Consider the following 13012-nt stretch of genomic DNA (forward strand, 5'->3'; position numbering starts at 1 on the left):
GTTGTTTTAAGTCACTAAGTTTTGGTTGGTTTGTTATATAATAACAACCAGAACAAATGCTTTGGCCCAGAAGTGACATGCATCACTCTGCTCATAGCTCATTGGCCAGAACAAATCCTATGGCTTTGTCTAACCTCAAGTGTGAAGCACATAGAAATTGGGTGAGCAGTGTATGTCTCTATCACAGTGATGCAATAAAACCTCTTTGATAAGGTGACATATGGGCAGAGATCTGAATAAGGCCAGAAACTAGCTATACAGATATCTAGAGAAAAGAAAGAGAGGCAGAGAAGCAAACAGGTGCAAAGGCTCCGAAGCCTTGAGGTAGGAGTTTGCCCACTGTGCTGGGTTCATTCAAGGAAAAGCAAGGAGGCCAGTGTGGCTAGAGTCCAGCAAGTGAGGGAATGGAAGAGATGAGATCAAGGAGGGAAGTAAGGTTGTGGGGGAAGGGCAATTAGAGGCCACAGTAAGGACTGGTTTAGCATATCTATTGCTGCATAGCAAACAATCTCACAACGTATACCTTATAGCAACACCATTTTATTATCTTGCAAGATTCTGTGGGTTTATGGGATTCAGTGGGATGGTTCTTCTGCTCATGTGATGTCACCTGGGGGCTCAAGTGGGCTGGAACATCCAAGATGACTCACTCACATGATGCTGTCCAATACAATATAGCTGGTGCTAGCTGTGAGCTGCAAGTTTGGCTGGGGCTGTCGACTGGAGCATCTACATGTGGCCTCTCCGTGTGTCTTGGGTTTCTTCTGCATGGGGACTGGGATCCAAGAGGGAGAATTCCACAAGTGAGTGTTCCACAATGGGGGGAAAGCTGGTCCTCTTGAAAGCCAGGTCCAGAGCTGGCATAGCATTACTTTCACCCCATTCTATTGGTTAAAGCAGTTGCTGGGTCAGCTCAGATGAGGAGGAGCAGAGTGACAAAGAGTTTGTGGCCATCTTTTTAAAAATTATTTATTTATTTATTTTGCAATACGCGGGCCTCTCACTTTTGTGGCCTCTCCCGCTGCGGAGCACAGGCTCCGGACACGCAGGCTAAGTGGCCATGGTTCACGGGCCCAGCCACTCCACGGCATGTGGGATCCTCCCGGACCGGGGCACAAACCCGTGTCCCACGCATCGGCAGGCGGACTCTCAACCACTGCACCACCAGGGAAGCCCCTTGTGGCCATCTTTAATCCACCAGTCTTTCCCTTTTACCTCGAGTAAGATGAGATGCCATGGAGGGTTTTGAGCAGAGGAATGAGAGAATCTCACAGTTTCAAGGATCATTGTGGCTGCAATGTAGAGAAGAGACCACTAGGGGCAGGGCAAAAGCACTGGGGTGATGGGGATGGATGTGGGGGTCTGAGATGGCAGTAGTCATGCCCAAAGTAGGGCCCTGGCAGCAAGATTTGCACCACTGACACTTGGTTGACAAATATGGTGACCCCTAGTCACATGTGGCTATTTAAAATTAAATTTAGAATAATTAAAATTATATAAAATTTAGAATTCAGTTCCTTAGTTGCAATAGCCACATTTCTTTTTCTTTTCTTTTTTTTTTTTTTTTTTTTTTTGGCCACGCTGTGTGGCATGAGGGATCCTAGTTCCCCGACCAGGGATTGAACCCGTGTCCCCTACATTGGGAGCGCAGAGTCTTAACCACTCTAGCCACATTTCAAATGCCTAATAGCCAAATGTGGCCAGTGGCGCCAGTATAGGCAACACAGATATAGAACACTTCCATCTTTGCAGAAACATCTATTGGATGGTACTGGCTTAGACCTTCTCATCTCTTACGAGTTTCCACATCTAAAATCTTTAACTACAGGATCCCACATTCTGACCTCAGACTCCCTTCCTTCCCATCCACTTATTTTTAGACTGCATTGAGCTCTTCAGTCTGGATTCCCTGAGTCTTCTCCAGATCCATCTGCTCCCCTCCTGGGCTGCCTTGGCATCCTTCCCCAACAAGCCAGGATCCATCGTGAGGTCCATCATGGGAACTGCTCTCTCCCTTGCTCTCTGCATTACCCATCACCCTCTCCTCTGCCTCACTAGCAGCTGGGGTACCAGAAGCCTTCTTCTTCTCTCCCAGGTCTCCTGACACTGCCAAAAAAAGTCACAACTATGCAGACCCCTGTCTCCACAGATCATGGCCTCAGAGCCATCAGAGCAAGTTCGGATTCTGTCACATTGTGGCAGGCCTTGGGCAAGTGACTTACTTTCCCAAACCCAGGGTTTATCATCTGTAAAATGGAGATTATCAGAGCTCCTATCTCATAAGATTATTGAGAAGTAAAATTATCCTGGCACATAATAAATTCTCAATAAGTGATATCCATCACCATCATCATCATCATTATTACTGAGTGTTCCAAATCTTTAATACTCTTTAAAAAATTATGGTAAAATATACATAACATGAAATTTATCATTAGCAACATTTGGTACATTCATAATGGTGTGCAACCATCACCACTATCTAGTTCTGGAATACCTTCATCACCCCAAAAGGAAACCCACCCTGGTGGCGCAGTGGTTGAGAGTCTGCCTGCCGATGCAGGGGACACGGGTTCGTGCCCCGGTCCGGGAAGATCCCACATGCCGCGGAGCGGCTGGGCCCGTGAGCCATGGCCGCTGAGCCTGCGCGCCCGGAGCCTGTGCTCCACAATGGGAGAGGCCACAACAGTGAGAGGCCCGCGTACGGCAAAAAAAAAAAAAAAAGGAAACCCATTAAGCAGTCACTCCCCATTCCTCCCTTAACCCAGCCCCAGGAACCACTAATCTGCTTTCTGTTTTTATGGATTTTCTGAGTCTGGATATTTCATATATATGGAATCATAGAATATGTGGCCTTTGTGTCTGCTTCACCACCCTTTGAAAGGGTGTTGAACTAAAACCTTTCTATTTTGGCAGTTAAATGCTCTACCCTGGAGCTATAACCACCCCCAAACCTTCCTCTTTCTTAATTGACAAAGCCTCTTGTTTTCCTCAAGAACATTCAATTTAACACGTTTCCTGTCACTCAACTTCCTACCCTCTTCACCCATAAACAATAAAAATAGTAGTAACAATGACAATAGTGTATTGAGTTCTTATTCTGTTCCGGGTGCTTTGCTAAGTGTTTTATATACACACCCCATTTCACTCTTATAACTCCTTTGAGACGCAATTGCTGATATTATCTCTACTTTACAGTTAGGGAAACTGAGGCTCAGAGCATTGAGATCATGTAAGCAGAGAGTGGCAGAACCAGGGATTCAAATCTGGATCTGTCTAACTCCAGAGTTCAACTCACAAACACCAACCTGCGTCTCTTCTCAGCGGCCCTCCTCCTCTCCTTCCCCGGGTCTCGGACAGTACTGGATCCTTCCCATGGTGCTGGCTCAATGCCAGACCATCCACCTATACATCTGATCTCATCCCATCCCATCACCTCCCCAACCTCAGCCATCCCCTCTCTCATATCATCGGAGCTGAAGCTGATTCTAACAGATGTGGAGTAGAATCATCTGGTTGCTTCTTTGTTCACTTGTCTGATGCTTGAACTGGGATGACATAAAGGCCAAGCTCAGTTGGGATGGTGGTGTCTTCTGTGGGTCCTCCATGTTATTTTGGCTTCCTCTTAGCATGGCAGCCTCAAGGCAGGCAGACTTCTTGCATTAGCACCTCAGGTCTCCAAGAGCTAGAGTTCCAGGAGGAGTGCCTGTCCTTTCACGTCCTGGCCTCGGAAGTCAGAGCATCACTTCCACCATACTCTATTGGTTGAAGCAGTCATCAGCTCACCCGAGATACAAAAAGAGGGTACCTAGATCCCACCTTGTTGTAGGAGAAGTGCTAAGGAATTTGCAGCCATGTTTTAAAACTGCTGCAGTTTGTTTCCAATCTTTTGCTATTCCTGCACTTCATTTTACTCCCCCCCACAACACTCTTGAATCCATTCATTTCTGTGCAAGCCCACTAGGCCAAGACATCGTCATCTCTGACATGGAGCCTCCTTACGGATTTCTTTCCTACCTCGCTTGAGCTTTTTATCCTGTTCTTCCCAGGGATCGATCCCAGAGGGATCTTTTCAGAGTGCAGATCAGATCACACCCCTCCCCTCTTTAGGACGCTTCCATGGCTCCCTACTACTCTTGGGTTGAAGTTCAGACTCCTTACCTTGGCTTGTGAGGCCCTGAAGGGTCTCACATCTGCCTGCCTCTCCAGGTTCATCTCCCGTCACATGGGAGGGCTTCAGTCTTGAGCTCTAGGAATTCCTCTCTCTCTCTCTCACACACACACACAGTTAAATGGGTGTAGTACATATATAGCACTTAGAGAAGTACTTTGCTCACACTCAGCATCATATATTTGCTATTTTTATTAGTCTGTGTTCAGTAGATGTTTATTGAGCTGCCTGCTCAATGCCAAGTGCCCTGTGAGGCTCGGGGATACAACAGTGAAGGAACAGAATGTGTCTCCACCTTGCAGGGTTTATGCATCCCTGTGTCCCTGGCCCACAGCCCAAGGAGAGAAGGAACGGACACTCAGGGCACGAAAGCACGTGTGCACAATGGTGCCTGAAGAAGCTTGGAGAGGTGTGGTGACTTTGCCAAGCCCATAGAGTGAATGTGGGACAAAGCCAAGGCTGTGGGTGGACACACGACAAGGAATGAAGAAGCTGCCTGGCAAGGGCTGGCTCTCCAGGGAGATGAGCCAGAGGACACACTGTCCAGGACGGAGCTAGGGGTAGGTTGAGGAGAGAGAACAAGGGAGGATCCTTCCAGAAGGGAAAGGACTTGTCTCTCCCAACAGCTTCTTTCCAACCCCAGCTCCCTTCTCAAGATAAGGGGCGCTGATCCTCAGCAAGGGGTAGGGGCTCGAAGAGGGAGAGAATGGAGAGAGAATGGGGGACTCAGTGAGAGGGTGAGGACTGCAGTCAGATAAGGGGCTCCTGATGCAAGCAGGAGGGGACTTCCTGGTGGGGACCCGGCGGGAGAGAGGTGGGGCTCAACGAGAGAGCCAGGAGTCTGTGAAGAGGATAGGGGCGCAGCCAGTAGATGAGCGTTTGTACACTGGGGTGAGGGCTCCATGAGGGGGATGGAGGCCCAGAGAGGAACAGAGGTTACAGTGCGGAAATGAAGGCTCAGTGAAGTCAAGGGTCTTCAGTCAGAGGGTTGGGAGACTGAGGGAGTGATGGGACAGTCAGACGAGGAGTTTGAGGGACTGCATGAGGGGGTGGGGCCGAGGGATATGATGGGGTCCCCGCGAGGGGCCTGGGGTCTCAGAGAGAGAAGGGAATTCTTGGAAGGGGACCAGGGCTCGCAATCCTGCAGGGGTCCGAAATCTGCAGAGCCAGCCCTCGGGGCGCGCCGGCGCCCCCCCACCCCCGTGTCACCCCCGCCCCCCAACTGCGGCGCAGGCGCCAACACAACCTGCTTCTGCTCTGCTCGCGTTCCCGCTCCCGCTCGGCGGAGACTGCGGACGGAGAGGTGAGCTCAGCCCTGCCCCACGCTCGGCCCGACCCCCACCCCGCCTCCTCCCAGGATCTGGAGAACCCCCACCCCGGCCGCATCCCCAGCCCGGCCGTGTCCCGCCTCGGGCAGGACGGCGGCGCCCCAGCCCTGGTGTGCCTCGGGCTTTGCGAGGTAGGGTCTCGGGGAAGTAGCAGGGGCAGAGGTCTCGCCAGCCCAGCGCCTGGAGACACTTCAGGGTTGGTAGGCTGGGCGGAGGCCTCAGAGGGCAAGACCCCACCCACCTCTCTGCAGAAAACCCATTCCCGCCCCTCTTCGCCTCAGTTTCCCTCTAGGGGAAAGGATGCACTTAATCTCGACCGGGGAAGTGGTGCTCGGCTCAGAAACCGCGTGCGGTGGGGGCGGGGGACGTTGGCCTGATTTCTCTGGCCTCACTCGCCAAGACAGCGTCTCTTCAGGCCTGAGCTACACTGGACGCTGGAGTGCGCGGGTCTGGGGGTCTGGGAAGGAGAACTGAGCGAGGCCCCATAAAGACGAGAGATTCCAGCCATCTTCGGGCCTCGCGCCTGTCACCGCTCGCCTCCTTGCCGCAGCCTCCACCCCTCGGACCCAGTAGCTCCGTCCTCTCCCCTCTCCCTTCTCACGGAGCTCCTCCCCCATCCCGCCTAAGGACAGCTCCCTAGCACTTCCTTGGCAACCCTGTTCCGGGGCTCTCAGCATCCTCTCCCACCCTCCCCCAGACCGCCAGTCCGCCTTCCGTCAACCCTAAAAGGAAGGGGAGGGGCCCGATCGAGGGGGAGGCAGCGTCAAGGTCACCTTCCCGCTCCGATGCCAGCAGGATCGGGTGATGTATATTTGGAGGAGAGGGACAGTGAGCTGCACGAGAGGAGGAGCTAACCCAGGCCTATAATCCCTGAGTTCCCTCCCCGCCCCGTCCCCTAGGATCTTCGGTTAATGGTCGTTGCACTGATGCTCACCGCCCCGCCGGCCGGGGTGAGGAAGCTGAAATTTCCCGGGGCGGTGCCCGCTCTGGCCACACCCTCTGCAGAGCCCCACCCACCCCCCTCCCCCATTCCCTCGAGCACCGGCTCTTCCCCCCACCTTTCGCCCGCCCTCTTCTTTCTCTGTCTTTGGCTTTTGATCTCTGCCTTTTCCCATTGTATGTCAGTGGGGGTGGGGGGTATTGTCTCTTACCCCTTTTCCCTTTTTTCCCTTGAGTTTTGGGTGAGGGCTGTGGAGAGCTGTGATTTATAGACAGGCTTTAACGCAGCGCTTCTGTGTGCTGGTGTGGATCCATAGAATCACCTCCAACACACGTTGTGGCTCTGTGTGTGTGTGTGTGTGTGTGTGTGGTGTGTCTGAGTCTCTGTCTCTTTGTGCTGTGCGTCTAGCTCTGTGTGTCTCTATGTGGTATATGTGTGCCTGTCTGTATATGTCTGTGGTGTTTGTGTGTCTGTGTTGGTGTGTGTGTAGGTGCATCTATCTGTGTATGTCTCTGGTGTGTGTGTGTGTTTCTCTGTGCTGTGTGTTTGTGTGCTGGTGAGTCTCTCTACACAGGGATTTGAGGATCACATCTGGAAATGAGAGGGGACTAGAAATTTGTCTTATTCTTCACTGTAAGCACATTGCTTCATTGTGTTTGAAGCTGCTCAGAGGGACTGAGGGCCATCAGGGGATGGGGGGGAGCCCAGTCCTTCCCCAGCAACCCCCACCCCCTTTGCTTTTAGTCCTAAGGATGTTTGGATACACAAGTACCTTCCATTCCCTAGGCCTCAGTGTCTCCATTTGTGAAAAGAAAGGTCCTTAGATAGGTTTCTTTAGAAATCTAATGTTGAGCCTAAGAACACCTAAGCCTGAGGACCCCTGACTTTCACCTTCTGTGGAGTCAAGGTTCCTTGGGACTTGGAGATTGTTGCCTTCTGAGGGGCAACCCTGGGAGGGATCTTTTAGGACCTTGCAGCTTGCGGAGCTCCACCCGATTGGACGAGTGTCAACCGTGACACTTTCAGCCCAGAATACCTTGAAAGGCAGGGAAATTAAGGGGAAGAGATTTGGAGAGGAGATGGGGATAAGGAGCTCTCACTCTAGACATGGGGCTCTAGAAATTCAGGATAAAATAATAATGAAGAAATTACAGTAATAATAGTCACAGAAGCTATCATTTCTTGGCACTGGACACAATAACTGTATAAAGCAGGTATGATTATCAGCTGTGTTTTACGGATGAGGAAACTGAGGCTTAGAGAGGTGAAAGCACTTGTCTGACATCACACAGCCAGGAAGTGGTGATCCTGGATTCCAATCCAGGCAGTCAGGCTCCAGAACCCACAGTTCCAGCCACTGGGTGGCCTCCACAGTAAACATGCAAATTTATTGCCACCAACAAATTGCCAGGCTGTGGGCTAAGCACTCAGTGCCTTGGCTCATTCACTATACTCAAACCAGGATTCCAGAAGGACAGGCTCTGCTATGAGTGTGAGCTCTCTAAAATGGGTGGAGAGGTGAAAGTAGCACAAAGATTCCGGGGGCCTTGGAGAGTCAGCATGGGCAACCCTCACTGCCCCCTCCCTCTGTCCACTGCACCTGGCCTACCCCACAGGGACCGAGGATGCAAAGCTGCGAGCGTCCCTGTGGCTGCAGCCGAGGCCCCAACGTGGAAGATGGCAAGTGGTATGGGGTCCGCTCCTATCTGCATCTCTTCTACGAGGACTGTGCAGGTACCCCCCTCAGCGATGACCCTGAGGGGCCTCCTTCACTGTGCCCTCACCGACCTTGGCCCTCACTGTGCTGGAAGGTAAGGTGGAAGGAGGAGCAATTCCTGTGATTTCCTGTGGTTTCAGGGAGGAGGTGGGATCAGTGGATAGAAAGAAAAGGGGCTGCGTAGCAATTAGGAGTCTTGCATGTTCAAACAAGAGGAAACCCAACTCAAATGAGTTTCAACAATAAAGGGAAAATATTGCTCATTTTATAGAAAAGACCACAGGTTGGGTGCCTTCAGGCAAAGTTCGCTCCAGCAGTTCAGAGCATCACACTGAGGCTCAAGATTTCCTTCAGGCTCCCCATGGTACCCCCATCCTTGCAGCCCATTAGTTTGAGGCTCTCCCCATGTGTTCTCCAAATGACTGCTCCCAAGCTGACCCTCAATCTCTCACTCCACACCTTCCAAGGGAAATCAGAATTTCATCCAGTATTTCTTTCAGAAAAGAAACAATGGTTTTTCACTTCCAGAAGTCCTGGCAAGTATTGCATTGGCTCTGACTGGGTCACTTGCCCAGCCCTGAGCTAATTACTATGACCAGAGGGATGGTATATGCTGACTGGCAGGAAGAAGGGTTTACCTCACTCAAATCTTCCTGTGGCTTCCCAAAGATATACTGGGGGACTGTTGCCAGGACAGTAGAAGATGTGAGAGAAATGAACAGTCAAGGTCCATACCAGCCATGGAGAATGGTCAGTTAGGGAGCACCATGTGAGTAAAGGCATGGAAGTGACAGTGAGCTGGGTCCCTACAATGCTCTTTGATAAATACTATAGGAAGCCTGAGACAGAGGGTCCCTCCTCTCTGCTTTCAAAAGGCTTCACTCTAGTGGGAAGGCGAGGTGCCAACCTGCACAGTGAATGCACAACCTCAGGCCAGGTGTGCAGAGGATGGCAGGAGAGGAAATGCCCTCAGTGCCTGGGGTGATCAGGGAAGACTTCCAGGAGAAAGTACGTATTTTAAGTTTTTGAGCATCTTCTTATTGCCAAGCAGCGTGCTAGGATCTTGGGAACACAGAATTTAAGACGATGTCCCTGTCTTTGAGGAGCTCCTAGCTGTGGTTCATTTAGTCATTCTGCAAACATTCGCTCAGCTACTGCTGGGTACCAGCACTGTGCTAGGCATGGAAGACACCTTGGGAGCCCAAACAGGCAGTCTCTGATCTCATGGCTTTCCAAGCTCTCAGTCCAGTATAGCAGGCAAACAGACATCACTTACATAGTAACCAAGGTACACGTCCAGGTGTGCACCAAGGTGAGTGCACTGAAGAGCAAAGGGGCACAGCGTTTGCATGAGTGCAGAGCTGGGGACTTGACCCAGTCCAGGGGCATCCTGGAAGGCTTCCCTGAGGAGGTGAGGTTTGAGATGCATGTGATCTGAAGGATGTGTAGAAGTTAACCCGACAGAGGGATAGAGGTAGAGGGTAGATGGGACAGGGGGATAAGATGGGACCCAAATGATGATTCAGGGGGACTCAAGGCTGGCAGAAGGAGTCCACTGCTAGGTGGGAGCTGAAAGGGAAATTAATTCAGAAGCCTCAAGATTTCAAATCGAACATGACAGTTTGTGCCCTTGTCAATTAGATCCTAGCAGGTGTGTCTATGATCCCATCTTTTAAGGTTGGACCAAGGGGTTACCTTTAAGTCCAATTGGGATCCAAGGTGATCCCTTGGCCTGGGGCCCCAGCTGACCCTGACTGCCTCCCAATCTGTCTGCTTCTCTCCAGATCAGTTTATCCTCAGGTACCCTGCTTCTGCTACTGGGTTTGGCAGCCCTGACCACTGGCTATGCAGTGCCCCCCAAGTTGGAGGGCATCGGAGAGGGCGAGTTCCTGGTGTTGGATCAGCGGGCAGCCGACTACAACAAGGCTCTGGGCACCTGCCGCCTGGCAGGCACAGTGCTCTGCGGGGCAGCCGGGATCTTGCTGGCCATCTGCATGTTCTGGGCCATGACTGGCTGGCTGAGCCAGGACCCCAAGGCAGAACCCTTGGACACTGAAACCGATGGCCACATGGAGGTCTTCGGGGATGAGCTGGAGCAGCAGTTGTCCCCCATTTTCCACGATGCCAGGGGCCGGTCTTGGTTCCCACCACCCGCCAGCCACTTTGGGCAATCCTCTGTGCAGACCATCCAGCCCAAGCGGGACTTTTGAGCTGCCCTCACGGCCAGAGGAGGAGCCAGGCCTGGGGTCTGGACCCTTCCTCCTCCCCACCACATCCCACCTTCCCATTGTCTCCCTAACTTCTCCCTTTCAATGGGGCCCCTTCCATCTAAGCCCCCAGAAAGCCCAACTCCAGGTCAGAAAGTCTGGAGCTCACATCTCTGTGTCCCCTTCCCAGGGGTAGGGCCCTAAGTCCAAGATGCCAGCCTTCCCCGAGTCCCCCCAAAACTTCCCACCCATTCCTCCTTTCCAAAGCCATTCAGGGGCAGAAAACTCCCTCAACCTATCCCCAATCTTTCCTCTGTATGACCTTGGGCAAGCCCCTTACCCTTTCAGACCATCAGTTCCTGCCTCTGCACTAATGAAGGGTTTGGACCAGATTCTAGAGTTCCATGACTTTCTTTTTCTCCCCAGGATATAAGTATTACCTTCCATAGGGAAAGATAAGGGGAGGGGTAGTGGGGTCATTCTTATCCACTGACCCCTCCCTCTGTCAGCTGCACCAGGAGGCCTCAGGATGGGTCCAAGATGCTCACTTGGACCAGGATGATGCAAAAACATTTCCTCCTTACAGTATGTTTTCTATACATCTTGGCATCAGAGCCCCCAGTCCACCCCACCCTGAACGATTACTAACCCCAGTTTACAGATGAGGTGGCTGAGGGAGGCTGGCAGTCTGCAGGAACTCGGACCCACGTCTGTAGACTCCTGGAACAGATCTTATTCCACAGTGGGAGCAGGACCCCACATCTTCCTGGCTTCCAGGGGACCCGCAGGGGTGGCACAGGTTCGGCCCAGAGAGACTAGCTGATGCCTAATGGTCCCAGGTGACTCAGAAGATACTTTGGACATGCATTTAAATGGTCTCTAAGAGCCAGGGGGCAGGAGAACTGGGATGTCTTTGTCCCTCAGAGTCCACCCACCTAGAAACCATCACCCACAGGTCCTGACCTCACCCTGTACAAATGTGCCCTCCTGGAGGCACCAACCCCTCCATCCTTCAGGCTCCCCAGCCAGGTGCATCATCTCTGTTCTCTACCACTAGGGGGAGCTCCAAGACAGCTGGAGAGAGATGCCCAAGGCTCATGCCTCTACCCTCCCCCTTTAGTCTCAAGGTGGTGGGGATGGGGGTGGGGGCAGCCCTCCTGGGAGGGTCCTCAGTCCTCCACAAAGCAGGCCCTACTGCCCCTCCACATTCTGCACCCTTCCACCGCCCCCCCCACCCCACCCCTTGCCTTTCAATAAACAGCTGGGATGGATACTGACTTTGCTTCTCTTCTCCCTGACCACCAGGGCCTGGGGAGGGAAGAAAGAAATTGCTGTGAGCACCTACTGTGTGCTGGGCACTTAAATCCATTATTTCTCGTTTGCTTCTCACGATAATCCTTTGAGAAAGTGGATGATTATCTTCATTTTACAGATGAGATGAGAAATTTCTCAGCCATCTTGACAAATTTCTGTCTCCATCCCTGAGAGGGATGTGAGGAGGTGGTTCTGAGAGCCAGAGCTAGAGCCAAAGGTGGGATCTTTTCCAGGAAGATAAGAACAGTTAACCTCCACGAGCACTCACTGGGGGCCAGGCCTTGTTCTCAGGGCCTCACAGACATGAGTTCGTTGAACCCCACCTAGGTGGGGACTATTATTCCCAAATCTCACTCCCAGGCTCCAGGCTTGGATGTCCACCTGAATTCACCTACATGTTGAATCTCAACTCAACTTTCCCGAACTGTTCTCCTTTTCACCCCTCCCCTTCCAGACCTGCCCCTCCTATGCTGCCCACTCCTGAGAGAGTGGCAGCTCCGGGCAAAGCCCTGAAGTCATCCTTGACTCCTCTCTTTCCTCACAGCCTGAATCCAAGCCACCAGCCAGTCCTGTCAATTCACCCTTGGAAATGCACCCGGTACCTCAGTGCTTCTTGCCATCCTCAAGGCCAGCTCCCTGGCTCTCATCTGGATTATTGCACAAGCTTCTCCCCGCTCTCCCGGCTTCTTCTGTGCACACACATGCATGCACACACACACACACACACACACACACAGAGACTCTAATCTTTACAGAGCAGTCACACAGATCCTGGATGACATAGGTTAGACAGTGTCCCCTCTCTGCTTGGAACCCTCCCGTGGCTCCCACCTTACCCAGAGTAAAAGCCAAAATCCTCCCTGTGGCCTACAAGGCCTGATGTGATTTGCTGACACCCTTCTCCCACTTTCTTCCCTGTGGCCTCAGCTCCCACCACTCTCCCCGCTCCTGTCTCCTCTCCAGCCAGACCGGCCTCCTGGCTATTCCTTCAACATCAAGCACAGCTCCTGACTGAAGCCTTTGCCTAGCCATTCCCTGCTGGTGTGTTCTTCCTCAGTTCAGCACTTGGTCAATCCCCCCACTTCCTTCAAGTCTTTGTGCAAATGTCACCTTCTCAGTGGGGCCTTCCCTGAGCAGCCTATTTTTTTTGGCCGTGGGATCTTATTTCCCTGACCAGGGATCAAATTCGGGCTCTCCGCAGTGAGAGCAAGGAGTCCTAACCACTGGACCACCAGGGAATTCCTGCTGAGCAGCCTATTTTAGAAGGTGACTATGCCCCCATTCCCTGTTCCCTGTGTACTTCGGGTTTTTTTTTTTTAACTTTTTATTTTATAT

At 52.1% G+C, this 13012-nt stretch overlaps 1 protein-coding gene across 3 annotated transcripts; it reads left to right on the plus strand.

Moving 5' to 3' along the window:
• The first annotated feature begins 5464 nt into the window (after positions 1–5464).
• On the plus strand, positions 5465–11640 carry NRSN2 (neurensin 2). Of its 3 annotated transcripts, XM_060077769.1 has the most exons (4): positions 5465–5474; positions 6399–6449; positions 8056–8250; positions 9941–11640. In XM_060077769.1, the coding sequence occupies exons 2-4, from the start codon at positions 6411–6413 to the stop codon at positions 10364–10366; spliced, it is 660 nt and encodes a 219-aa protein (XP_059933752.1). In that variant the 5' UTR covers positions 5465–5474; positions 6399–6410; the 3' UTR covers positions 10367–11640. The 3 variants fall into 3 exon arrangements, with proteins under 3 accessions (XP_059933752.1, XP_059933753.1, XP_059933754.1); XM_060077770.1 differs by lacking the exons at positions 5465–5474; positions 6399–6449 and adding an exon at positions 5560–5630; XM_060077771.1 differs by lacking the exons at positions 5465–5474; positions 6399–6449 and adding an exon at positions 6213–6300.
• Positions 11641–13012: the final 1372 nt, after the last annotated feature.

Source organism: Mesoplodon densirostris, chromosome 16 (assembly GCF_025265405.1).
Source record: "Mesoplodon densirostris isolate mMesDen1 chromosome 16, mMesDen1 primary haplotype, whole genome shotgun sequence".
Lineage (NCBI taxonomy): Eukaryota > Metazoa > Chordata > Mammalia > Artiodactyla > Ziphiidae > Mesoplodon > Mesoplodon densirostris.

Excerpts from the sequence above, each read along its gene's own strand:
- NRSN2 (XM_060077769.1), top strand. The coding sequence starts at position 6,411 with ATGGTCGTTGCACTGATGCTCACCGCCCCGCCGGCCGGG. Across the intron at positions 6,450-8,055 it reads TCACCGCCCCGCCGGCCGGG|GGACCGAGGATGCAAAGCTG; the intron begins GTGAGGAAGCTG and ends CCTACCCCACAG. Across the intron at positions 8,251-9,940 it reads GGCCCTCACTGTGCTGGAAG|ATCAGTTTATCCTCAGGTAC; the intron begins GTAAGGTGGAAG and ends GCTTCTCTCCAG.